Source organism: Leiobunum rupestre, chromosome 3 (genome assembly GCF_980474605.1).
Source record: "Leiobunum rupestre chromosome 3, qqLeiRupe1.1.hap1, whole genome shotgun sequence".
NCBI lineage: Eukaryota > Metazoa > Arthropoda > Arachnida > Opiliones > Sclerosomatidae > Leiobunum > Leiobunum rupestre.
In genome coordinates, this window is record NC_143386.1 from 46,995,943 (window position 1) to 47,021,383 (window position 25,441).

Genomic DNA, 25,441 nt, shown 5'->3' on the forward strand with positions numbered 1-25,441 from the left:
GGAAAATATTAAAAAGAAAAACTGCCTGGAAGGGGGAACTCGGGTTTGAACCAAGGACCTCTCGATCTGCAGTCGAATGCTCTACCACTGAGCTATTCCCCCATGAAAACGCGTGTCGACGATGTTTTCGATATTATTTTAGTCATTGGAAAATATTAAACCGAAGAACTGCCTGGAAGGGGGAACTCGGGTTTGAACCAAGGACCTCTCGATCTGCAGTCGAATGCTCTACCACTGAGCTATTCCCCCATGAAAACGCGTGTCGACGATGTTTTCGATATTATTTTAGTCATTGGAAAATATTAAACCGAAGAACTGCCTGGAAGGGGGAACTCGGGTTTGAACCAAGGACCTCTCGATCTGCAGTCGAATGCTCTACCACTGAGCTATTCCCCCATGAAAACGCGTGTCGACGATGTTTTAGATATTATTTTAGTCATTGGAAAATATTAAACCGAAGAACTGCCTGGAAGGGGGAACTCGGGCTTGAACCAAGGACCTCTCGATCTGCAGTCGAATGCTCTACCACTGAGCTATTCCCCCATGTAAACACGTGTCGACGATGTTTTCGATATTATTTTAGTCATTGGAAAATATTAAACCGAAGAACTGCCTGGAAGGGGGAACTCGGGTTTGAACCAAGGACCTCTCGATCTGCAGTCGAATGCTCTACCACTGAGCTATTCCCCCATGTAAACACGTGTCGACGATGTTTTCGATATTATTTTAGTCATTGGAAAATATTAAACCAAAGAACTGCCTGGAAAGGGGAACTCGGGTTTTAACCAAGGACCTCTCGATCTGCAGTCGAATGCTCTACAACTGAGCTATTCCCCCATGTAAACACGTGTCGACGATGTTTTCGATATTATTTTAGTCATTGGAAAATATTAAACCAAAGAACTGTCTGGAAGGGGGAACTCGGGTTTGAACCAAGGACCTCTCGATCTGCAGTCGAATGCTCTACCACTGAGCTATTCCCCCATGTAAACACGTGTCGACGATGTTTTCGATATTATTTTAGTCATTGGAAAATATTAAACCGAAGAACTGCCTGGAAGGGGGAACTCGGGTTTGAACCAAGGACCTCTCGATCTGCAGTCGAATGCTCTACCACTGAGCTATTCCCCCATGAAAACGCGTGTCGACGATGTTTTCGATATTATTTTAGTCATTGGAAAATATTAAACCGAAGAACTGCCTGGAAGGGGGAACTCGGGTTTGAACCAAGGACCTCTCGATCTGCAGTCGAATGCTCTACCACTGAGCTATTCCCCCATGAAAACGCGTGTCGACGATGTTTTAGATATTATTTTAGTCATTGGAAAATATTAAACCGAAGAACTGCCTGGAAGGGGGAACTCGGGCTTGAACCAAGGACCTCTCGATCTGCAGTCGAATGCTCTACCACTGAGCTATTCCCCCATGTAAACACGTGTCGACGATGTTTTCGATATTATTTTAGTCATTGGAAAATATTAAACCGAAGAACTGCCTGGAAGGGGGAACTCGGGTTTGAACCAAGGACCTCTCGATCTGCAGTCGAATGCTCTACCACTGAGCTATTCCCCCATGTAAACACGTGTCGACGATGTTTTCGATATTATTTTAGTCATTGGAAAATATTAAACCAAAGAACTGCCTGGAAAGGGGAACTCGGGTTTTAACCAAGGACCTCTCGATCTGCAGTCGAATGCTCTACAACTGAGCTATTCCCCCATGTAAACACGTGTCGACGATGTTTTCGATATTATTTTAGTCATTGGAAAATATTAAACCAAAGAACTGTCTGGAAGGGGGAACTCGGGTTTGAACCAAGGACCTCTCGATCTGCAGTCGAATGCTCTACCACTGAGCTATTCCCCCATGTAAACACGTGTCGACGATGTTTTCGATATTATTTTAGTCATTGGAAAATATTAAACCAAAGAACTGCCTGGAAGGGGGAACTCGGGTTTTAACCAAGGACCTCTCGATCTGCAGTCGAATGCTCTACCACTGAGCTATTCCCCCATGTAAACACGTGTCGACGATGTTTTCGATATTATTTTAGTCATTGGAAAATATTAAACCAAAGAACTGCCTGGAAGGGGGAACTCGGGTTTGAACCAAGGACCCTTCGATCTGCAGTCGAATGCTCTACCACTGAGCTATTCCCCCATGAAAACGCGTGTCGACGATGTTTTAGATATTATTTTAGTCATTGGAAAATATTAAACCGAAGAACTGCCTGGAAGGGGGAACTCGGGCTTGAACCAAGGACCTCTCGATCTGCAGTCGAATGCTCTACCACTGAGCTATTCCCCCATGTAAACACGTGTCGACGATGTTTTCGATATTATTTTAGTCATTGGAAAATATTAAACCGAAGAACTGCCTGGAAGGGGGAACTCGGGTTTGAACCAAGGACCCTTCGATCTGCAGTCGAATGCTCTACCACTGAGCTATTCCCCCATGTAAACACGTGTCGACGATGTTTTCGATATTATTTTAGTCTTTGGAAAATATTAAACCAAAGAACTGCCTGGAAGGGGAAACTCGGGTTTGAACCAAGGACCTCTCGATCTGCAGTCGAATGCTCTACCACTGAGCTATTCCCCCACGTAAACACGTGTCGACGATGTTTTCGATATTATTTTAGTCATTGGAAAATATTAAACCAAAGAACTGCCTGGAAGGGGGAACTCGGGTTTGAACCAAGGACCTCTCGATCTGCAGTCGAATGCTCTACCACTGAGCTATTCCCCCACGTAAACACGTGTCGACGATGTTTTCGATATTATTTTAGTCATTGGAAAATATTAAACCGAAGAACTGCCTGGAAGGGGGAACTCGGGTTTGAACCAAGGACCTCTCGATCTGCAGTCGAATGCTCTACCACTGAGCTATTCCCCCATGTAAAAACGTGTCGACGATGTTTTCGATATTATTTTAGTCTTTGGAAAATATTAAACCGAAGAGCTGCCTGGAAGGGAGAACTCGGGTTTTAACCAAGGACGTCTCGATCTGCAGTCGAATGCTCTACCACTGAGCTATTCCCCCATGAAAACGCGTGTCGACGATGTTTTCGATATTATTTTAGTCATTGGAAAATATTAAACCGAAGAACTGCCTGGAAGGGGGAACTCGGGTTTGAACCAAGGACCTCTCGATCTGCAGTCGAATGCTCTACCACTGAGCTATTCCCCCATGAAAACGCGTGTCGACGATGTTTTAGATATTATTTTAGTCTTTGGAAAATATTAAACCGAAGAACTGCCTGGAAGGGGGAACTCGGGCTTGAACCAAGGACCTCTCGATCTGCAGTCGAATGCTCTACCACTGAGCTATTCCCCCATGTAAACACGTGTCGACGATGTTTTCGATATTATTTTAGTCATTGGAAAATATTAAACCGAAGAACTGCCTGGAAGGGGGAACTCGGGTTTGAACCAAGGACCTCTCGATCTGCAGTCGAATGCTCTACCACTGAGCTATTCCCCCATGTAAACACGTGTCGACGATGTTTTCGATATTATTTTAGTCATTGGAAAATATTAAACCAAAGAACTGCCTGGAAAGGGGAACTCGGGTTTTAACCAAGGACCTCTCGATCTGCAGTCGAATGCTCTACAACTGAGCTATTCCCCCATGTAAACACGTGTCGACGATGTTTTCGATATTATTTTAGTCATTGGAAAATATTAAACCAAAGAACTGTCTGGAAGGGGGAACTCGGGTTTGAACCAAGGACCTCTCGATCTGCAGTCGAATGCTCTACCACTGAGCTATTCCCCCACGTAAACACGTGTCGACGATGTTTTCGATATTATTTTAGTCATTGGAAAATATTAAACCAAAGAACTGCCTGGAAGGGGGAACTCGGGTTTGAACCAAGGACCTCTCGATCTGCAGTTGAATGCTCTACCACTGAGCTATTCCCCCACGTAAACACGTGTCGACGATGTTTTCGATATTATTTTAGTCATTGGAAAATATTAAACCGAAGAACTGCCTGGAAGGGGGAACTCGGGTTTGAACCAAGGACCTCTCGATCTGCAGTCGAATGCTCTACCACTGAGCTATTCCCCCATGTAAACACGTGTCCACGATGTTTTCGATATTATTTTAGTCATTGGAAAATAAAACCCATATCAAGCCTAGAAGAGTTAGGCCTAGGCCCAAAAGAATCTGCAAAGATTCCAACCTTGTAGATGCGTCAGAAAAGCTCAACCTGAATTTCAACTATTTTTTCTAATAAACCTGCTTCTTTTATTTGACAATGCAAATTTATTTTAAATCGTGAGTCTCCGAAAACTTCATTAATTTGCAAATTAATTACATTAACAGAACTTGACACTAAATTGTAGTTCGTTTTAGCTCCTAAGCCTTGGTTGTTCAAACCGTTTTGTTTACTAAAATAATGGCCGTCGGTTTATCAGACGTAGAGCTAATTGGGCGACGACATTATCGGCATTTGACATTCGATGGCGTCAAATATGACGTCAAATATTACGTAGGGTACGGATGACGCAATATTTGTGAAACAAACCGTTAGTGAAGAAATAGAGCTAATGGCATACTTATGAGTAATTATGTTACATATGCTAATAGTAGTTGTCATGGAAATCTATCTTAAGTATTAAAAATATTTTCATGAACCGGCGTAAACAAAACCAAATAGTTATAAAAAAACGCCCAAAAATTGGAAGAGGGTCTATATCCAGATTTAAGAATTACTTTACGGTCCGTCCCAAAGTCATTAAGAAGAAGTTGGAGAGAAAACGCCCATATAAACACCACAGACTCAACATGCACAACCATCAGAACACAAACACAACAAATTCAACACTCACAACCTACGCATAAACATTACAAAAACGTAATACACCAAACCGTCACGACGGTGAGCGAAAAAACACCATCCAAACCAAACCGCAAATTAATCCGTTAACGCTCACCGTCACACGGTGGTTTTGCCAACCCTTCGAGAAACTGCGAACGCAGAGATCTCGAGAAACTGCGTACGCAGTGATTACACTTTGCACCGAAAATGCGAACGCTTTCGCAGGCCTGACAGACAGACCCACAGACCTACAGATAGACACGGTGGTTGTATAACCCCTCCTAGGGGACTTTGTCCCCTCGGAGAGGTAAAAATGAAACCATATCAGTATGAGTTATCTTTCATTTTTCCACATTAACAAACAAATATACACTGGCAGGACAACGTCTGCCGGGATAAAAACCGAACCAATAGAGTAATATCGGCGTGACGTATGTCGACGCCACCCATGTTTTTCCTGTAGATAAAAAACCGCCCTCAAAATCGCGGTCATAACTCAAAGCTACAGAGCCATACTCTATAGGAATTTTTGAAAAATATTTTCACTATTGTATAGTATAGATCAGGGTGTTTCAATTTTCAGAGTGGTATGACACCGAACAATTTATTATCATGCGCTTCCACTACACCGCATAGGTGAAAACTCGGAACAACTCCTGCGTTGAGGTTGCAAATTCTATCCGCACTGGTTAGAGGGGCTTCCACTTTCCATAAAAACTTGTAGACGTTAACGGTAATAGTAAGTGTAGGAAGCTGTTGGCTCGCGTGGCATCTAGGAGCAACAAACACAAGGAGAACGCGTTGTTGTGTACATATTTCATTGGACGAACCTTTACGCTGAACGTTTTCAGGAAAGGGGGAAGACAATTTCCGAATTTTTCCCTTCCGACGGTAGCAGGCACTAAAGGCTAAAGCCTCTAACCAATGAAAACTGTACGCAAGAAAATGCCCGACTTTTGACGGGTTGCGTTCGCCTTTTGTGGGGTACTATGTTTGTTGCTCCTAGGTGGCCTCCACCCTCCTACGCATTGTAACCCGTCCGCCTGAATTAATGGCTTTAAAAGTCGCTTGATGACTTAGGCCTAAGATCGTGCCTTGGGTATTAGCCTACCTGATTATTATTATTAATATAACGAGTGTTTTGTAGAAGATACAGCTATGGCCATGAATCTACAAGCAGCGAAAATTCCGATTTTATATTAAACGAGCTTGATAAAGGAGATAAATTTTGCGTGTAATTAAAAATTAAAACACTGGGTAAAATTTTCAGCCAAGCATGGAATACTTTGGCCAACTTGTCTTTAACACCAAAAACATGAAACTTTTCGTACTGTCAGAAATATATGAACCGAAATTATCACTGTCCTATTCCTCTAACACGGGACGCAAGTTCCCATTCCCCCCTCTATTTAGTAAGGAGGAGAAAACCCCCCTCGAAATTCAACATCTCCCGATTTCACCAAGGCTATTTGAGTACGCCACCTGGCTATTGATCTTTCCTCTTACTAGATGTCGAAGTAAATCAGTTCGGTTTTTATTGCCTCCCTCTCCTTGTACTATGGAAAAATGTCCCGCAATAAAAAGGAGGTCGTTGATAATTTCGGTTCATGTATTTCTTGTACTGTTGATTGAAGGAATGTTTACTGTAGTTTACGTCTAACTTCTAAGTGACAAAAAAATTACGAAATGTTAAGTTAAAAGGAACCACCTATGGACTGCATTGTTAAGGATGATAAAATTAGCGAATACGTAGATTAGTCCGTTGCTAGAATTTCTGGCTATTTCATTTAATTTAATTTAGTTTTTCACTCGAAGACCTATTTGGTCCGAGTTTCGCGCCTTTTTGTTGGCTCGAAGACCGATCGGTACGAGCTATTAGTAAGTTTTTAAATTTCTTCAAATTGGTTTAGGGTTTAGCTTTATTATCCCTTTTCATAATGGACTCATCTACTTTTCAAAACAAAACTAGTGTTAAATAAATTGAAATTATTAATAAAATTAGTGTTTATAGTTTTAAAAATTTGGCCCAAACTTAATTTCTAAGGTATATAAAGAGTAGCACTGGTAACTTTTTTAGAATAACTTTTTATATTCCTAAACTTATTTTTAATGCTTACGCCGGCAAGCCGCAAACGCTGCCGCCGCTGATTAAATTACCCTAAAGCTGCCACCGAGACAAAATTGTCGGCGCAGCTTGTGTTGCTGCTAACGCTGCTCTATCAACGGCGGACGACTATCGCCATCTACTGATCAGTTAAGAAAACTGCGCTAAATATAAAGTTATAAATTCGATGATGGAACAAAGATATGTTTTCCCCTCCGAGAGCGCTGGTGAAAAATTCTGTAGAATCGTCTATTCCTATCGCCTTATGCAAAATTACGACACGTGCGGCTTCCGCGAGAGCGTTACTAGCTTAGTTAGTGGGAGACGATTCGTTCAAAGAAAATTCAGCTAAGCTACTCACTGCGTAAACTTGGGGAAAACTCTTATCATCCTATCGGTGTGCTAATTTGGGCGAATGTGAAATGTGGATTTCAAATTAAATTATTGGCCCCCTTAAAGAAAGTCTCAGCTCAGCGTGAAGTAGCTCTTTTTTTCAACAGATGTCGCTAGCGCCGAAACCAAAACAAGATACTTAAGCTACATTTGGACGCAAAAGGCGCGACATAAAAGTACCCCTCGCGTTGATTGACTCATTTGTATTTTCGACAATAACTTATATTATAGTAATTTATAACAATATATTTAGGTTGAAGTCTACTAACAATTGTAAGTAGAGTATAAGTCGTCTAATTATACTCTACAATGGTTCTCTGACGACGTTATAGTTTCGATGTTCTTAATTTTAGCTTCCTGTGCCATTAACAGATGGCAGCACGCTCTCCAGTAAAGTCGTTTTTTCGAAGAATCAGATAGATTCATTGCCATCTCTAATAACAAGGGCCTTATCATAATACAGGTGGCCATGATATTGCCGACAGTTGCTTTAACTCGAGGGGCTGATCACTCCGCGTAATCGGTGTACAGAGCCGTACCTTTGACTGTACTAATGGTATTGCGCGTAATCTTTGAAGTCCCTGCCTTTTTCAGTGCTAATCTAAGCGTAATCCGGTGTACAGACTTTCTAAGAGTGGTTAGCCCCTCGCTTTAACTACTAAGCTTAATTTTCAAAACACTCCATATCCTCTTTGAGCTCTTCGAAATTAAAAACTGTGCCATCGTTATCTAGAAAGCGGATTGCGTCACCTTAAATACAAACGTTGCATTTTGGATATTAACTCCATGGTATTTTCGTGAAAGTATGCAAAATTGGATCGACTACAGCCAGTGGCGTAACTAGGAACTCCGGGGCCCCCGCGAAAAACGACTCGGGGCCCTTTTAAATAGCACTGATTTTAATCATAAACGTTTGGGGGCCCCTTAGTTCTCGGGGGCCCCCCGCGCCGCGGGGTCTGCGGGGACGCTATTTACGCCACTGACTACAGCGATGCCAAGTATGTCCCAATCAGACTTGGAAATCGTGATATTTTTAACGGGGGCCCTACGGTCTCCCGGCCCCCCTTAAGTTTATTTTTATTGAGGGCCACTGGGGTTGAAATGGGGGGAAATATTTAAAAATAGGGAGGGAAAATACGAGAATAAAAATTGGTTACGTCACTTACGCAAACATTTATAGATTTTAAAACGTTAACTTTAACTCTAGATTTCGCTCTCGACTAGGGCAGGAAAACAGCGTTTCTGAGACGGCGTGAAAACAAATTTCCGGAAATGTTTTTACAGATATTTTTATTAAATTTGGGGGCCCAATGGCCGGCAACCCCCTTTCGAATGATTTATTTTAAGGGCCCCCTGATTGTTTTAAGAGCCATTGGCCCCAGGACTCCCACTATTTCCAAGTCTGGTCCCAATAAAATTAAAATTATGATTGATTTCCCGATTCCCAGTATTAACACGTGATTTTTAAAGTCCCCCTTAGACTCTTGGTCCATGTTTCCACTGAGCATGCGCCGTTGTTAAAAAGCCTCCTAATGTTGGATAGCGCCATCTACAAAATTCCTATTCTGAAATTATTATTAAGCAAGAGTCAAAGAAAAAAACCTTCTTATAATAAATTTATTTACAGTTTCACACCACAAGATAACCAATAAAAACAATTATATTAAATAACTTAATTTTAGTCTTACACTTGTAGAATAAAAAAATAATATTTTTAAATAGCATGGCATGATAAATAATTGACAGTATCTTCTTTACATGGCACCTGTTCGTTGTTTCCAAATGAAATGCCATAACGATAGATCTGATATCACCAACAGTTAATAGTTCTGACTTCGAGTTTTCTTAAATAAATTAACTTTTAGCGTTCATGACGCCCCTCCGGTAGAAGAGTTCCATTCTACCGTTCTTAACTTTGGCCGATAAGCCGTTCAGAGTATTTTGCCCGGAAGCCTTAATTAATTGAAGCTTCCACAAATACACCAAGTAACCGCAAACAACCAGAGAACCCAAAGTTATGAACAACAAGATACCCAAACCGACAGCGAAACCGGCGACGGGCAAACATACGCCATAGACTATTTCCTCTCTTCTACCGGAGTACACTCGTTCGTGGTCGCTGGTCGCGTTCGGTTCGAAGGCCAAATCCACGGAGGACACGGCGTGATAGACTTGCTGGACACCGATTTCCCGACCATCCGCGGCTGACCGACGCAAACGGATCGACCTGGGACCTTGAGGAAATTGAACAAATTCGGTACCGCGAACCGGACCATTGGGTCCTTGGTAGGACCTTAATTCAATTTGAGGAGGGCCTTCGTGAAAATGAGGTACGGGTACGCCACCATCGGCTCGTTGGGCTACGTTAATAAACAAAGGTTTCGGAGGGACGAACTGAGGAATCGGATACGGATAATGGGGCTTTGGTGGCTTGTAAAGAACGGGAGGGATGAACCGTTGTCGTCCGATAGACTTGTCCTGTTGCGGATGACCCTGAGGACCTTGTTGTTGGAAGAGATTAACGACTGAACCTGGTGGAGCCGGGCCTCTGGGTTGTTGACTGTCTTCCAATCTCGGGTTTTTACCCAGGCTGTAAACTTCCTGGTTTATACTGGGCAATCCGTGATGATGGTCGCGACTGAACTCGACCTTCGTGGGAGGGTGGGAACGTATAATCGGTTTGAAAGAGGGTTCCGGTTCAGCCACTGGGTGGATGTAAATTTCATGGTGCTCTTTCTCTTTGACCAGTGACGAAGCCGCTACATCGTGGCCTCCCGGATATCCGTCTCTCAATTTTTGTCCATAGGCGATTTGGTCGCCGTGTTGATGTTGATGTTGATGTTCGTTATGGTGATATTTAAACCTAGATGGATGGGATTCTTTGATATTGCGGTCATCGTCGTTTTCGTTGTAAACGTGGTATGTTTTAATCGATTCCGCTTTCTGGTGGTCTTTCACTTGGGTACGAACTGCTTCTTCTAAACTGATTCCAATGTCCTCGATCAACTTATCCTTGTCCGGCTTTGGCGTGGGTTCGGGTTTCGGTACCGGTTCTTCATCATGCTCCGAATGTTCAATCACAACATCGGCTTCTCCCACATCCTCATCCTTGGCAGCCACCAATTTAATACCGCTGATACCGCCGTTATTATTCTTAATTTCGCTGGCAACGTATTTAATACCCTCTTTCTTAGGAACCAGAAGGGGTAATGGCGATGGTGGAACGTAATTGTCAGCCTCATTTATTACGGGATAACGATGAGGTGGCGGCGAAGAGTGGTAAGATGACAACGCCGCCGTTTTGTACTTGGAAGAACCGGCCTTGACGGTCACTATCTTGGACTCGTGGACTACGTTGAGCTCGTTCGCTGGCAGCTCGGGATGACGAGGATCAGCGCTTCCAGACGCTGGTAGGTCCAACGGCTTGTAATCGGTCTTCTGACAGCTATCGGGACAACCGTGGCGACATACTTCGACTTTACAGTTGATATGAACGTCCATCGTATCCGGGAATTTGAAAGCGAAGAAATGGGAATAAGAGACGACGGAAGCTCTGCCGTTGTAATCGCGCACCTTTATGAAAGGACTCAACATCTTCGGACGCATGACGCAGCCCCACTCGTCCGTCAACTGAATCGGGGCTTTATGACCGTCGTGAGCGAAACAGGACTTGACCCTCATGTCGAACTGACCCTCCTGGTCGTTGATGGCCACTACCATAGTTAAGGGACTGCCCAATGGTACCAATCCGGACACTTCCCTGGACCAAGGACCCTTGCCTTCCTGGATTTCCATCCAACAGTCGATATTGTCGCCTTGGAAGTTCAGCTCCACCACGTCCAGATCGGCCAGTCGGATCGGGGGTGGTTGGGCGGCGGCTTTCTCGTAAGCTTCGTGCCACTCGCAACGCAACCTTTTGGCCTCGTCCCAGGCTTCTATAATATCACTACCGTATTGTATAATCACGGTGTTTTCGTAGAAATTTCCGTGCAGATCCGGTTTGGTACCGCAGGCGTCGTAAAAGACGTCGAAGATGAAACGTTGTCGGTTGGAATTGGAGGCGACGTAGACGCAATTGTGTTCGCTGTGTTTGCCCTTGGAGAAGACGATCCCGTTGAAAATGCGATCGAATTCCAACTGGACAGTCATGTGCGTTTTCCCGCAGACCACCTCCAACTTAGTCACTTTGGGCTTGTTGTTTGGAGGTCCATCCACCCAATTATCTTGCCGATCCCACGTCCCATCCAATGGTAAAACTGCCAAGACCTAAAATACGTAAATAAATAGTAAAAAAAAAGCTTTATTTAGCTAGTTCAAAGAATATGAATAAACAATATATGGAATTTTTCAATGTGATAAAAATACGAAATACAATTAGGAGATGGGTAGATATGGGGAAGTGGAAAATTAAACTCTCCAAAATCGCTTCGAAACGGGCCCTTTTTTGGTAAATCTTGTCACGTTCTATAAAAAAGAAGCGTGGTTGCTAACGATGTCTGCCAGTTATTCCGGTTATAATTAGATTCAAGATCAAGGTTGTCGGAGTAAAACACCGGCTAAAATTAGTTTCCCATCGCCCCGGAATCATTTTGTCGACATTTGATACATTTTTTTCAATGTTACCGATTGAAGCTATAGCGAATTACGATAGGGGGGACTAGTTCTATCTCGGAAGGTGACCCCCTTCGTCACATTTTTCACTCTATTTGGCCCGGGGTATCTCCGGCTCTATTTGGGCGGTGTAGATTAAGATTGGCGACGCGTATCCATTAAGTTTGTCTCGGCGCCCATGGATGGATTGCTCTCTCCTTGGGCGAGTGAAGCGGAACCAATCGAGGTCCTTCTTCCCCCGATCACGTACGCCACCTTCGGACGCCTAAATCTCCAAATGTAAATAGGGTTTTGTTCTATATTTTATTGGGTTGCTCGTACCATTACTAACTTAATGGTTTGTTGAAGATCATCGAGGAATCATCAATGGAAATCAATCTTCTACGTCTCGTTTATGGTACCTCCCGTTTCGCAAGTTACAATTAATCGACCATTTAATGGTTTGACTCACTGATGGTAAACGCTTTATTCTATTCGACATGTGATGCTAAAATACCTTTACAGGGATATTGATAGGAAAATACAAATATTTTTGGTTCAGCATTTTAAATGTAATTGTGATTTAGAAAATTCAAAAATTATTTTGACATTTTATCGTTGATTTCCGTTTTATCATGTTGATTTTAAGACCAGATTTCACGATTTTCAAGATGATTTCAAAATTATTAAATTTATTTTTCTGTAGAATGTATTGTGATTTTGGTGAATGTCCAACCCCTTGATTGTATTTTACAGTAAACCTTTTTGACAAGAAAATGTCACTTTACAGATAATTTGAACCAACTGATGATACCCTAAGAATAACACACATACGTGTGCCAAAAAATGTCTTTGATTAATGACACTTTGTCACCAAATAAATAAAAGACCAAACCTGTTTTAATCGGACGAGTGGTTATAGCAGCCAATTTTATAATGTGGTATTATTTTACCCAAGAAAGCATTTTTAAATTTTAAAAGTGCTCCAGTTATTTTTATAAATCTTGTCTGCCCAGTAAAAAAAAGCTCGTAGTACCAAATCGTAAAGAACACTTTGCTCCTAGCCACTTATGTGGTCAGTGCCGGATTTACTATATAGGCACTTTAGGCACAGTGCCTAGGGCCTAGGGCCTACGAACGAGCTTTTAGGGCCTACGAAATATAGATAGATAGATAGTAGCTAATCTAGAGCTAAGTGCCTATGAACACCTAAATCCGCCAGTGTATGTAATTAAATAATCCAGATTAGTGAAAAATTATCTTTAAAAGAATAAGACATGTTATTATACTACATTTTAACCAAGTGATGGAAGTGCTTAGTATAGCCTCAGACACTACAATTGACCGTTCTATAAATTCCTAGCTAAACAGGGCAAATATTTTCACACAGACCACATAGCGCTACTTCCGTAGGACTCACAATCTTATTTATTCTTTGGTTTTAAAATTTTAGCTTATGCTCATTCCTATCCAATTGGTATTTTCTGAAGCGTCACCCATAAAGTTGATTTTCAAAATATAGCTAAGGTAGCCTAAGTGAAGATAGTATATTTTAAAATATAGTAAGTCCTTAACTGAACTATTTACAAAATTAATGAGATATAGTTAATTAACTATTTATAATGGTTTGTATAAAACTATAACCGTTAAATGAGTAGGATTTTGATCAAAAATTCGCTATTTATCCAGACAACTAGGTTAGCAGGTTTGCCAGATAATCCTTTCTTGAGCCACCCTGGTTCATGAAAAGTCAGGCCAAACCTTGTGCCTCTCTATACACAAAAGTAAATAACCACATAAGTAGTATTTTATAGAATGGTCTAATTGTCCTAAAAAGTAATGTAAGCGGGTGGTCCTCTTACGCGTCACATATAATCCTAATTCCATTGACAGTCGCTTCACACGAAGAGTCAGCCGAGGGCGAACCAAGCACCCCGAGATTGGAGATAAAGTGTCCAAAACCCGGATATCGGCGAATCAAGCCATCAATATCGAAACGCCAAAAGAAGAGATTCGACGCCAACAACTGGTTTTGAAAGAATTCCCCGATATCAGATAACGCTGTTAATCTCGTGATCACAACAATACTTTCTGGGCGTAAAACGTTTAAAAATAACGAATGCTTTATTTCCCGGAAAAAAAGGTTCTTCGACGAGTTTAAATAAATCGAAGTTAAGGTTTATCTCCTACGGATGTTATTTTATAAATAGGTCGAAAATGAATGTAGGTCTATAGGTAAAGGACGTGGACCCACCTACGTTCAAAGACCACTTTTGGACACGCTCAATTTTAGAGTGGAATTTACCCGGCCCCTGTTTAAATCTTGTTCGATAACTATTGTAAAAACGGTTTTTGGGGAGTTTGTTCGAAGAACAAGTTTTTTCGCGAAGCCTCCCCCGAAATATTTTAAAAGTCAGGTTGAATAACACCCTATTAAGAAGCGGACACGGCCATACCTAACCGGTCTCGATTCATCATTTGGAGATGAATTTGAGAGGATTTTTGCGCTTCTGGGATGGAATTACTCAGTATAACACGTATTTAAACATCCTTCTATTTGTTGTAATAACCCTCTTTTCTATATAATAGGTACGTATAGAGAATTATAATGGTATATTTTTAATGGTCGCGTTTATCACTAGTGTTGCGTCAAATTGAATTAGTCGATCTTTCGGTCAAACGTAGGAGACAATAGGTAAATATTTTGCTAGTCATTGAAATAATTCAGTTGGTAAGATAAATTTACCAAATAATCTCTAGTTAAAATTGAAATTTTAATTCCTATTTCTAACTAAGGAGGTGGTTGGAAAATTCAAAATTGAATCGCCGAAGCTCACACCCTATAAAACACATTTACCCCCGGTATTACCTGACTAACGGTATCAAATGCAGAAAATAAACTACGTAAGGATTTTTATTTATTTAAATATATACTTTTTTTCCGATGCCATAGTTTTAGCAAATCACTAAGTATTTTGAAAAATCAGCGCGAGCATGCCGAAAGTACACTATAGTTATATATAACTTATATGCTTCTAATAATCTGGATTTCATTGTTTTATTTAAATATCAATGTCTATCAATATAATTAGTTAGGATTTAAAACAACGTATTTGATTTAAATCGTATTTTTATATTTAATTTTTTTTTAATTTAACTGATATATTTTTTATTTTAAAACATTTTTTTGCAATTTTTTCCAGATAATTACTTTATTACATCATTATCATAAAATGTAAATTAATATCAATAAAACCTAACGCAATTTGGAATCACTATAGTAACTACTTTGTACATTTTCATAAATATATATATAAGTTTTAGAGGTGATTTAAAACATTGCTTTTAATAAATCATTGGATTTAAATCTGAACCATTATACTTTTATAGAATAAAAAAATAACACCTACGATAACGATCGCCTCGCAACACCCTTGATTAAATAAAAAATAGCACCTAAAATAAAACGGTGCAATCATAACCTCCAAAATTGTCCCATTTTTAAGGAACGCACCTTTTGAAGCTCGACTATATAACCCGGATGCCAGAAAAAATTCGGATAGCCGATAGCCAAATTAATTTTTCTCGTGCAGTAACCGTTATATCATCATTAGCTTTTGCCCCGCGAGCCGTTAATCCAGAGCTTCAGGTGCTTACTTCACTTTAAAATGGGGCAGATGCTTCGGCCGTTCAGACAAAGAAAGCACCTGGACACCGGATGAAGACGAACCCATTGTTTTCTCCATCCTCATTTCGTTCAAAATAACAATGTCGCGTCTATTACGGGGTACATCGCAAACTAGAAACCCTCCCTCCAGTCTATAGATGGCCAGGGGGTTCTGGTTCAAACAAATTTTAGACATTTTCCCAATTAAAACCGAAATATACTCAAAAGACTAATAAAATTTTATTAACGGTCAAATTGTTATCTTGAGGATTCTTTGTTATTACGCTTGGTTGATTCCGAAATCGGAAATGAACTTTTACTTTAAGTTTAAGTTCGCGTACGCTAGGACCAACAAACACAGCACAAGGATAACACAAACCATCAAAAGTCGTGCATTTTCTTGTGTACATTTTTCATTGGTTAGAGGCTTTAGCTCGTTAGACGCTTTAGCACGCTCTGCCGTCGGAAGGGGAAAATTCGGAAATTGTCTTCCCCTTTCCGTGAAACGTTCAGCGTAAAGGTTCGTCCAATGAAATTTGTACACAACACTGCGTTAGTGTGTTTAAAGGCTAGCTGCGTTCTCCTTGTGTTTGTTGCTCCTAGGTGTACGCGGCGAAATAAAAATTACTATTTGGCTGGCCACGTTCACCAGAAAAAAGTGTGTCTTTTTTACTAATTAAATACGAATTACGTCTGAATTTTTGTCTCAGTTCCGCCTAGTTGCTACGAATGGTAAACACCCATTGAGCGTGTAGTAACAATAATGATCCTGACCTGAGGAGTCAATACCCGCTACCCCTTTTGCCAATATTCAAGGACAATCTTACTTCCCGTTTATGCAAAATAACAGCAAAAAATGTGCATATTTAAAGAAAACAATTTAGGCGTTTTGACCTCGGTTTTTACCACCCGTAAGTAACACGTACATATTTTTACGTACGGGATTTAGAATCTTGAATTGATTTCGAAAATCCAATTTTTAAGATTTAAGAGTATAAATTTGACGTTTTTTTCCGTTCTTTTAGGTTGATTTCAATATTTTGAAACTTATTTTGTGGGGATTTTGGGATTTTTAACCGGATTTCAATATTTTGAAACTTATTTTGTGGGGATTTTGGGATTTTTAACCGGATTTCAATATTTTGAAACTTATTTTGTGGGGATTTTGGGATTTTTAACCGGATTTCAATATTTTGAAACTTATTTTGTGGGGATTTTGGGATTTTTAACCGGATTTCAATATTTTTAAACTTATTTTGTGGGGATTTTGGGATTTTTAACCTGATTTTAATATTTTGAAACTAATTTTGTGGGGATTTTGGGATTTTTAACCGGATTTCAATATTTTTAAACTAATTTTGTGGGGATTTTGGGATTTTTAACCTGATTTTAATATTTTGAAACTTATTTTGTGGGGATTTTGGGATTTTTAACCGGATTTCAATATTTTGAAACTTATTTTGTGGGGATTTTGGGATTTTTAACCGGATTTCAATATTTTGAAACTTATTTTGTGGGGATTTTGGGATTTTTAACCGGATTTCAATATTTTGAAACTTATTTTGTGGGGATTTTGGGATTTTTAACCGGATTTCAATATTTTGAAACTTATTTTGTGGGGAATTTGGGATTTTTAACCGGATTTCAATATTTTTAAACTAATTTTGTGGGGATTTTGGGATTTTTAACCTGATTTTAATATTTTGAAACTAATTTTGTGGGGATTTTGGGATTTTTAACCGGATTTCAATATTTTTAAACTAATTTTGTGGGGATTTTGGGATTTTTAACCTGATTTTAATATTTTGAAACTAATTTTGTGGGGATTTTGGGATTTTTAACCGGATTTCAATATTTTTAAACTTATTTTGTGGGGATTTTGGGATTTTTAACCTGATTTTAATATTTTGAAACTAATTTTGTGGGGATTTTGGGATTTTTAACCGGATTTCAATATTTTTAAACTAATTTTGTGGGGATTTTGGGATTTTTAACCTGATTTTAATATTTTGAAACTTATTTTGTGGGGATTTTGGGATTTTTAACCGGATTTCAATATTTTGAAACTTATTTTGTGGGGATTTTGGGATTTTTAACCTGATTTTAATATTTTGAAACTAATTTTGTGGGGATTTTGGGATTTTTAACCGGATTTCAATATTTTTAAACTAATTTTGTGGGGATTTTGGGATTTTTAGCCTGATTTTAATATTTTGAAACTTATTTTGTGGGGATTTTGGGATTTTTAACCGGATTTCAATATTTTGAAACTTATTTTGTGGGGATTTTGGGATTTTTAACCGGATTTCAATATTTTGAAACTTATTTTGTGGGGATTTTGGGATTTTTAACCGGATTTCAATATTTTTAAACTAATTTTGTGGGGATTTTGGGATTTTTAACCTGATTTTAATATTTTGAAACTAATTTTGTGGGGATTTTGGGATTTTTAACCGGATTTCAATATTTTTAAACTAATTTTGTGGGGATTTTGGGATTTTTAACCTGATTTTAATATTTTGAAACTTATTTTGTGGGGATTTTGGGATTTTTAACCGGATTTCAATATTTTGAAACTTATTTTGTGGGGATTTTGGGATTTTTAACCGGATTTCAATATTTTGAAACTTATTTTGTGGGGATTTTGGGATTTTTAACCGGATTTCAATATTTTTAAACTAATTTTGTGGGGATTTTGGGATTTTTAACCTGATTTTAATATTTTGAAACTAATTTTGTGGGGATTTTGGGATTTTTAACCTGATTTTAATATTTTGAAACTTATATTGTGGGGATTTTGGGATTTTTAACCTGATTTTAATATTTTGAAACTTATTTTGTGGGGATTTTGGGATTTTTAACCGGATTTCAATATTTTTAAACTAATTTTGTGGGGATTTTGGGATTTTTAACCTGATTTTAATATTTTGAAACTAATTTTGTGGGGATTTTGGGATTTTTAACCTGATTTTAATATTTTGAAACTTATATTGTGGGGATTTTGGGATTTTTAACCTGATTTTAATATTTTGAAACTAATTTTGTGGGGATTTTGGGATTTTTAACCTGATTTTAATATTTTGAAACTAATTTTGTGGGGATTTTGGGATTTTTAACCTGATTTTAATATTTTGAAACTTATATTGTGGGGATTTTGGGATTTTTAACCTGATTTTAATATTTTGAAACTAATTTTGTGGGGATTTTGGGATTTTTAACCTGATTTTAATATTTTGAAACTAATTTTGTGGGGATTTTGGGATTTTTAACCTGATTTTAATATTTTGAAACTTATATTGTGGGGATTTTGGGATTTTTAACCTGATTTTAATATTTTGAAACTTATTTTGTGGGGATTTTGGGATTTTTAACCTGATTTTAATATTTTGAAACTTATTTTGTGGGGATTTTGGGATTTTTAACCGGATTTCAATATTTTTAAACTAATTTTGTGGGGATTTTGGGATTTTTAACCTGATTTTAATATTTTGAAACTAATTTTGTGGGGATTTTGGGATTTTTAACCTGATTTTAATATTTTGAAACTTATATTGTGGGGATTTTGGGATTTTTAACCTGATTTTAATATTTTGAAACTAATTTTGTGGGGATTTTGGGATTTTTAACCTGATTTCAATATTATGAAACTTATTTTGTGGGGATTTTGAGATTTTTAACCGGATTTCAATATTTTGAAACTTATTTTGTGGGGATTTAGCGATTTTTAACCTGTTTTCAATATTTTGAAACTTATTTTGTGGGGATTTAGCGAGTTTTAACCTGTTTTCAATATTTTGAAACTCATTTTGTGGGGATTTTGGGATTTTTAACCTGATTTCAATATTTTGAAACTTATTTTGTGGGGATTTAGCGATTTTCCACCTAATTTTCGTATTTTAGAACGGATTGTCTTCTAGATTTTGGGATTTTCAACCCGATTTCGAAATTTTAGAACGGAATTTCATCCAAATTTTTGTACTTTCAAACTGATTTCCAGATTTGGGCACTGATTTTCGTACAGATTTGGTGATTTTTAACCTGATTTCGGTATTTCGTAACCGATTTTCTGAAAGATTGGGGACTTTCAACATGATTTGAATATTTTGTAACCGATTTTTGTTCAGACTTAGAATGTGTATAAACTTTCGAAGCGATTTTGGCGAGGTGATTAGTGTTGAGAAATGAAAAGGTGTCTCACCTGTCCTAGGAATGTGACGGATAGAAATGCGACCACGCAGAGCTGCTTCCGCCGACCAACGGATCCGAACCAAGTCCACATGATGAGAGCGGCCCAACGTTTCAACTATAAGAAGCGTTTTCAAATTAAAATTACTCTCAAATATGTCATTGGTTTTTGGTACCTTAGGCTAATTTTTAATTTATTTTTTATGGATATTATAGTTTCTTATATTTTTTATTGATATTATATTTTCTTATACTTTTTATTGATATTATAGTTTCTTATATTTTTTATTGATATTATAGCTTCTTATATTTTTTTATTGATATTATATTTTCTTTTACTTTTTATTGATATTATATTTCTTATATTTTTATTGATATTATATTTTTTATTGATATTATATTTCTTATATTTTTATTGATATTATATTTTTTATTAATATTATACTTTCTTATATTTTTTATTGCTATTATATTTTCTTATATGTTTTTATTAATATTATATTTTCTTATATTTTTTACTAATATTATATTTTCTTATATTTTTATTGATATTTTATTTTCTTATATTTTTTATTGATATTATATCTTCTTATATTTTTATTGATATTATATTTTCTTTTACTTTTTATTGATATTATATTCCTTATATTTTTATTGATATTATATTTTTTATTGATATTATCTTTCTTATATTTTTATTGATATTATATTTTTTATTAATATTATACTTTCTTATATTTTTTATTGCTATTATCTTTTCTTATATGTTTTTATTAATATTATATTTTCTTATATTTTTTACTAATATTATATTTTCTTATATTTTTATTGATATTTTATTTTCTTATATTTTTTATTGATTATATCTTATATTTTTATTGATACTTTATTTTCTTATATTTTTTATTGATATTATATTTTATTATATTTTTATTTTATTATTACTATATTTATAATGCTATTATTTTATTTCTATTTTTTCAGTAATAGACTTGCTAGTCTGTGCTCACAATGGTTATTGTAGATAGTTAGTCTTTTGTTTGGTGTTTTCAAGTTGCAAGAAGGTTAATCAATCTTAACCAATTTTATGATTATAATTATAATATTTATAATAATTATAAATAAAATTAATACTAAATAACAAAATAAAATTAAAACTAAAGAACAAAATAAAATTAATACTAAATAACAAAATAAAATTAAAACTAAATAACAAAGTAAAATTATGTAAATAATTGTCTTAATTATATTACTATATAATTCTACACTGCAAATGCATATTACATAGTTTATTAATTCTATAAATACAATATTTACTCTTAATCACGTCATTTCACTGTTACGGTTATGATAAAATAAAATTATGTAAACCATTATCTTAACTATATTACTATATAATCCTACACTGAAAATATATATTTAATAGTATATCAATACTATAAATACAATATTTACTCTTAAATTTCACTGTTACTGTTATGATTACCTCAAAAATGTCTGACAAAAATATTGTGCCAAATATGACTCATTTGAAGTTTTAGGAAATTAAGTGATGGCCAAGCGAATTAAAATAATATGGCATACGTAAGGGTCCATTAGTTTAAAACCCAATGACCAAAAAAGGTCTAAATCCTCTTTAAATCGGCTAGTATAAAAAATAAACGGATTTATACTTGAATAAATTTTTGTAGATATATTCATTCGACTCCTTAATCACAGTTTATGGTCCGTGACAACTTCTAAATTAGCGACGAAAAATCCAAAACAGAACGCTTCAGTTGTTGAAAATTTCAACCGATGCCAATTGCAAAGCACGCGCTTCTCTTTAAATATACATAAATCAAAATCCAAAAACTTTATCCCCGAAAAAACATTCCAAATAAAACTGTAAGCACCTTTCTATTCTCTTCCTACTTGGAACTACAAAATATCTACCCAGAATTATATGATCGTTAAAATCTGAATAGGGAAGAAATATTTTTTTCTACGATTCAAGTGGAAACCTTTTCGTAGACTTTAATAATGTTTTTACGATTCAAGTGGAAATAAAAAATTGATGACTTTATAAGCGTACGGTAGTCGAATTGCATCTTCCATTAAAGGGTAAAGTCGATACACGCGAAACCTGAAATTCAAATGTCATAAAAATTGTCGACGTAGAACAATCAAAGTTCCATTTAAAAACGTAGGAACATTCTGAGGCAATTTTTATACAATATCTAAGGATCCGGAAACGTTACGCGAAAAACTAAAAATAAGAACTGTAATTTTTTTTACGGCTACCACGTGAAACGACGGGTAATCTTTCCAGGCTACAACTTTATTATCGAAAAAGATGCTCGTATATTTAGGTGGGCGTTGCAGGGGCGTTTTTTGTTCCCAAGTTCAAGGTAGCCAAGTTCTTGGGAAGGAAAAATTAACAGTTATTTTTCTGTTTTAGTTTTTTTGAGGGGTTGATTTTAACAGTTATTTTACTGTTTTATATTTGGTGTTGATTATGTTTTCCACATCTTCCGTCTGACGCTGGATAGCGGCTACGTTTGGTTGTTGTTATTTTAGTTCTTTCAATCTACGCCAGGGACGCGAACGGTAGATTGTTTTTGATGGATAACAAGAATACTGTAATTAGAATTTCAAAGAAATGGAGGGCTGTTTTCGCGATGCGGGTAGGATGTTTGTTGTTCTTGTTTTATTTTTAATTATTGTATTTATCCTAGCACGTAACGATTGTTTAATGATAAAGAACGTAACGTTAATTAAGTAAAAATATGGGTTAAGTGTTGTTTTATGACTTAATATTTATATTTTTGTTTGTTGGAAATAAACTAGTTATTAAACTATTATTGAATATATAATAATAATTGATGGGTTAAATAAATCCTGTCCCTGTATTATAACTAAAGAAATGACGTATATTGTTTTATTAGCGAAGTTGGTTTGAATTTAAATTATTTAAAATTAAGCTTTTCCTAAGTTATTTCATAATTTTATATCTAAAATTAAATTTAGTTTTAATTTTAATTATTTAAAATTTAGCCCATTACGAAAATCAAAAATTAAATTTAGTTTGATTTTTAATTATTTAAAATTTAGCCCATTACGAAAAGCAAAAATTAAATTTGTTTGAATTTTAATTATTTAAAATTTAGCCCATTAAATTATGAAAATCAAAAATTAAATTTTGTTTGAATTTTAATTATTTAAAATTTATCACATTACGAAAATCGAAAATTAAATTATTTTACACATTTCACGTTTTAAATTACTATATTAATAAATAAATTTTTTTATCAGTTCATTAAATTTTTTAAATAATAAGTTTAAAGTATCTTAAATGAAAAAGTCTGGAATAATTCATGTTCTAAAATATTACAATAATTCATATTCGTTTCAATATTTTTATTTAATTTTATTAACTTCTTGAAATAATACGTTTAAAGTATGTAAAATAGAAAAAAAATCTATTTTTATTTCATTTGATTAAATTCTTGAAATAATACGTTTAAAGTATTTAGAAGTTTCTTTTAAATCAAGGAATACTTCTGCGTATGGTTCCATACCAGCGTGACTGAGAAAAATCATATAACCTCGGACAGGAATTGATCTACAACCTTTGGGTTACCGTCCCTTGATTTAAAAGAAACTTTTAATTGCATTAATTAATTAATATAACAAATAAATTATCAACGTTTAACGTATGCTAAATAGAAAAGATCATACAATAGTTCTAAACATTTTAAATAATTTTATTAAATTATTGACATAATAAGTTTAAAGTAAGTTCAAAATAAAGAATCATAGAATAGTTCTAAATATTTGTATATCATTTTATTAAATTATGTAAATAATAAGTTCAAAGTATGTTAAAAAATCATTGAATAGTTCTAAATATTTTAAATCATTTTATTAAATTATTGACGTAATAAGTTTGAAATATGTTAAAAAGAAAAAAATCATAGAATAGTTCTAAATATTCTTATATAATTTTATTAAATTATTGAAATAAGAAGTTTAAAAAACAGGTTTATAACCGGGTAAATTCCTGTGTAAATTACACAGGACCCTACGTTTAAAATTATAATATAAAAGATACATTTTTTTAAAGACAAAAAATAGTTGGCATCTTCCTATAAATATTAATAATAATCGTGAGACGATTTTCGCGAGCAGCCCTCCAAAGTGGAACGAATTTCTTGAATTTCGAGGAGGAAAAAAACCATCGCTCGACTCTCGGACGTGCCAAAGTTAACTCGGGAAATTAAGTAGGGCGAATAATCTATTTTCGTGGTGCTTTTTCTTCTTCATGGTCTTCTTGGCCGTGGTGGCAACGAGGGGGTGTTCACCAGCCCATCAGATTACGAGGGGTCGCGGAGGTCAAGTCGAGGGGAAACCACGGGAAAAGGTCACCGGGAAAACCGACGCGGAATTTTAATAACAATAATTTGACGCAAAAAAAACGAGAATATTTTGCATATGTTTGACCTACTTTTTCTCACGCTAAGCCTGCAGGGTGTAAATAGCTTTATCGGAAATCTGGTGAATTTCAGGGTCAGGTGGGTCCTGGTTTTGTATAGTGATAGTGTAGTGTAGGTTTGTTACGTTTCCAGGGAGATCGTAAAAAGATTTTTAGTCAATAATAATAAAATTATCTTTAAAAAATTTCATATTTATTGTAGCAAATTATTTATGAATGGATAAATCGGGTAAATATTTTGGATTTAAACTTTTAGTAAAAATGCTAAATTTACTGTATGTGACGATAAGACCCTATAAAGATTAATTGATTGAAATTTTTGTTCTAGTTTTATAGTTTAATTAATTATACTGGGGTGGTAGCTAGTAAATTAAGTTAATTTTAAAGACTGTGTTTATCCATCTTTGGTGAAAAAAGAATCAGTTACCTTAGGGATAACAGTATAATATACTTTTGGAGTTCTAATCGAAGAGTATGTTTGTCACCTCGATGTTGAATTAATTAAATTGTAACGTGTAGAAGCTTTATTAGTTAGTCTGTTCTACTATTAAAAAATTACATGATAATAATAATAATAATTATCAGCTAGGCTAATACCCAAGGCACCACCTTAGGCCTAAGTCATCAAGCGACTTTTGAAGCCATTAATTCAGGTAGAGCTCACGTAGAGAACATGCATTTTTTTAACTTAAATTTCCTTAAAATTTTAATATTTATTGTAGCAAATAATCACGAAGTACTAATATTAAACTGCGTAAAATTTGTTAATTGTACATAAAATTGTACATTTTTAAAAAAGTTATATTTAATGTAATAATTAAACACGTAGCATTACTATTAAATTGTGTAGAACTTATTAATTGCATTGCGAACAATGTAAGGGATTATTCGGAGAGGAAATATAGTTTAATTATCATAAAAACCAGTGTGAAAATATTTAGAAAAAATAATGATAATTGAAATGTTCCATAAATCCATTCAAATCGAAAAATTTCAATATTGAAATATCCTTAAACACTATATTATATATATTAATATTATTAGGAAACCGCAGGGTAAGAACATTTTTAATTTTTGGTTTTATAAAATTCTAACCAATTATACAGGGTGCCCTAAAATCAATAATATTTTTTTATTTGACTAATTCGTTGACTTTTTCCAGTTTAATCGAATGAAACTGGTTTCTATCAGTTATATCATCTA

The 25,441-nt window shown here is 35.8% G+C and overlaps 1 protein-coding gene and 28 non-coding genes across 29 annotated transcripts; all 29 read right to left on the minus strand.

The window, feature by feature from the left end:
* Positions 1 to 30: 30 nt before the first annotated feature.
* On the minus strand, positions 31 to 102 carry TRNAC-GCA (transfer RNA cysteine (anticodon GCA)). The gene has a single exon. It is a non-coding gene; the product is annotated as a tRNA-Cys (tRNA).
* A 75-nt stretch (positions 103 to 177) lies between these two features.
* On the minus strand, positions 178 to 249 carry TRNAC-GCA (transfer RNA cysteine (anticodon GCA)). Its single transcript has one exon. It is a non-coding gene; the product is annotated as a tRNA-Cys (tRNA).
* Positions 250 to 324: 75 nt separating this feature from the next.
* On the minus strand, positions 325 to 396 carry TRNAC-GCA (transfer RNA cysteine (anticodon GCA)). The gene has a single exon. It is a non-coding gene; the product is annotated as a tRNA-Cys (tRNA).
* A 75-nt stretch (positions 397 to 471) lies between these two features.
* On the minus strand, positions 472 to 543 carry TRNAC-GCA (transfer RNA cysteine (anticodon GCA)). The gene has a single exon. It is a non-coding gene; the product is annotated as a tRNA-Cys (tRNA).
* A 75-nt stretch (positions 544 to 618) lies between these two features.
* Positions 619 to 690, minus strand: TRNAC-GCA (transfer RNA cysteine (anticodon GCA)). Its single transcript has one exon. It is a non-coding gene; the product is annotated as a tRNA-Cys (tRNA).
* Positions 691 to 765: 75 nt separating this feature from the next.
* On the minus strand, positions 766 to 837 carry TRNAC-GCA (transfer RNA cysteine (anticodon GCA)). Its single transcript has one exon. It is a non-coding gene; the product is annotated as a tRNA-Cys (tRNA).
* Positions 838 to 912: 75 nt separating this feature from the next.
* Positions 913 to 984, minus strand: TRNAC-GCA (transfer RNA cysteine (anticodon GCA)). Its single transcript has one exon. It is a non-coding gene; the product is annotated as a tRNA-Cys (tRNA).
* A 75-nt stretch (positions 985 to 1,059) lies between these two features.
* TRNAC-GCA (transfer RNA cysteine (anticodon GCA)) lies at positions 1,060 to 1,131 on the minus strand. Its single transcript has one exon. It is a non-coding gene; the product is annotated as a tRNA-Cys (tRNA).
* Positions 1,132 to 1,206: 75 nt separating this feature from the next.
* On the minus strand, positions 1,207 to 1,278 carry TRNAC-GCA (transfer RNA cysteine (anticodon GCA)). Its single transcript has one exon. It is a non-coding gene; the product is annotated as a tRNA-Cys (tRNA).
* Positions 1,279 to 1,353: 75 nt separating this feature from the next.
* Positions 1,354 to 1,425, minus strand: TRNAC-GCA (transfer RNA cysteine (anticodon GCA)). The gene has a single exon. It is a non-coding gene; the product is annotated as a tRNA-Cys (tRNA).
* A 75-nt stretch (positions 1,426 to 1,500) lies between these two features.
* On the minus strand, positions 1,501 to 1,572 carry TRNAC-GCA (transfer RNA cysteine (anticodon GCA)). Its single transcript has one exon. It is a non-coding gene; the product is annotated as a tRNA-Cys (tRNA).
* Positions 1,573 to 1,647: 75 nt separating this feature from the next.
* On the minus strand, positions 1,648 to 1,719 carry TRNAC-GCA (transfer RNA cysteine (anticodon GCA)). The gene has a single exon. It is a non-coding gene; the product is annotated as a tRNA-Cys (tRNA).
* A 75-nt stretch (positions 1,720 to 1,794) lies between these two features.
* Positions 1,795 to 1,866, minus strand: TRNAC-GCA (transfer RNA cysteine (anticodon GCA)). The gene has a single exon. It is a non-coding gene; the product is annotated as a tRNA-Cys (tRNA).
* A 75-nt stretch (positions 1,867 to 1,941) lies between these two features.
* TRNAC-GCA (transfer RNA cysteine (anticodon GCA)) lies at positions 1,942 to 2,013 on the minus strand. The gene has a single exon. It is a non-coding gene; the product is annotated as a tRNA-Cys (tRNA).
* A 75-nt stretch (positions 2,014 to 2,088) lies between these two features.
* Positions 2,089 to 2,160, minus strand: TRNAC-GCA (transfer RNA cysteine (anticodon GCA)). Its single transcript has one exon. It is a non-coding gene; the product is annotated as a tRNA-Cys (tRNA).
* Positions 2,161 to 2,235: 75 nt separating this feature from the next.
* On the minus strand, positions 2,236 to 2,307 carry TRNAC-GCA (transfer RNA cysteine (anticodon GCA)). The gene has a single exon. It is a non-coding gene; the product is annotated as a tRNA-Cys (tRNA).
* Positions 2,308 to 2,382: 75 nt separating this feature from the next.
* Positions 2,383 to 2,454, minus strand: TRNAC-GCA (transfer RNA cysteine (anticodon GCA)). Its single transcript has one exon. It is a non-coding gene; the product is annotated as a tRNA-Cys (tRNA).
* Positions 2,455 to 2,529: 75 nt separating this feature from the next.
* On the minus strand, positions 2,530 to 2,601 carry TRNAC-GCA (transfer RNA cysteine (anticodon GCA)). The gene has a single exon. It is a non-coding gene; the product is annotated as a tRNA-Cys (tRNA).
* Positions 2,602 to 2,676: 75 nt separating this feature from the next.
* Positions 2,677 to 2,748, minus strand: TRNAC-GCA (transfer RNA cysteine (anticodon GCA)). Its single transcript has one exon. It is a non-coding gene; the product is annotated as a tRNA-Cys (tRNA).
* Positions 2,749 to 2,823: 75 nt separating this feature from the next.
* TRNAC-GCA (transfer RNA cysteine (anticodon GCA)) lies at positions 2,824 to 2,895 on the minus strand. The gene has a single exon. It is a non-coding gene; the product is annotated as a tRNA-Cys (tRNA).
* Positions 2,896 to 2,970: 75 nt separating this feature from the next.
* Positions 2,971 to 3,042, minus strand: TRNAC-GCA (transfer RNA cysteine (anticodon GCA)). Its single transcript has one exon. It is a non-coding gene; the product is annotated as a tRNA-Cys (tRNA).
* A 75-nt stretch (positions 3,043 to 3,117) lies between these two features.
* Positions 3,118 to 3,189, minus strand: TRNAC-GCA (transfer RNA cysteine (anticodon GCA)). The gene has a single exon. It is a non-coding gene; the product is annotated as a tRNA-Cys (tRNA).
* Positions 3,190 to 3,264: 75 nt separating this feature from the next.
* On the minus strand, positions 3,265 to 3,336 carry TRNAC-GCA (transfer RNA cysteine (anticodon GCA)). Its single transcript has one exon. It is a non-coding gene; the product is annotated as a tRNA-Cys (tRNA).
* A 75-nt stretch (positions 3,337 to 3,411) lies between these two features.
* Positions 3,412 to 3,483, minus strand: TRNAC-GCA (transfer RNA cysteine (anticodon GCA)). Its single transcript has one exon. It is a non-coding gene; the product is annotated as a tRNA-Cys (tRNA).
* A 75-nt stretch (positions 3,484 to 3,558) lies between these two features.
* TRNAC-GCA (transfer RNA cysteine (anticodon GCA)) lies at positions 3,559 to 3,630 on the minus strand. Its single transcript has one exon. It is a non-coding gene; the product is annotated as a tRNA-Cys (tRNA).
* Positions 3,631 to 3,705: 75 nt separating this feature from the next.
* Positions 3,706 to 3,777, minus strand: TRNAC-GCA (transfer RNA cysteine (anticodon GCA)). Its single transcript has one exon. It is a non-coding gene; the product is annotated as a tRNA-Cys (tRNA).
* Positions 3,778 to 3,852: 75 nt separating this feature from the next.
* TRNAC-GCA (transfer RNA cysteine (anticodon GCA)) lies at positions 3,853 to 3,924 on the minus strand. The gene has a single exon. It is a non-coding gene; the product is annotated as a tRNA-Cys (tRNA).
* Positions 3,925 to 3,999: 75 nt separating this feature from the next.
* On the minus strand, positions 4,000 to 4,071 carry TRNAC-GCA (transfer RNA cysteine (anticodon GCA)). Its single transcript has one exon. It is a non-coding gene; the product is annotated as a tRNA-Cys (tRNA).
* Positions 4,072 to 9,095: 5,024 nt separating this feature from the next.
* LOC149952036 (uncharacterized) lies at positions 9,096 to 19,858 on the minus strand. The gene is made up of 2 exons (XM_090169710.1): positions 19,778 to 19,858; positions 9,096 to 11,588 (listed from the first exon to the last, which is right to left on the minus strand). The coding sequence occupies exons 1-2, from the start codon at positions 19,856 to 19,858 to the stop codon at positions 9,177 to 9,179; spliced, it is 2,493 nt and encodes an 830-aa protein (XP_090025836.1). The 3' UTR covers positions 9,096 to 9,176.
* Between the last annotated feature and the right edge of the window lie 5,583 nt (positions 19,859 to 25,441).

What these genes read in the sequence shown, in the direction of transcription:
- LOC149952036 (XM_090169710.1), bottom strand. Translation starts at nt 19,858, where the DNA reads ATGTGGACTTGGTTCGGATCCGTTGGTCGGCGGAAGCAGCTCTGCGTG. An exon ending in CCGTCACATTCCTAGGACAG is followed by an intron (nt 11,589 to 19,777) that starts GTGAGACACCTT and finishes TACGTATTTTAG; the next exon opens with GTCTTGGCAGTTTTACCATT.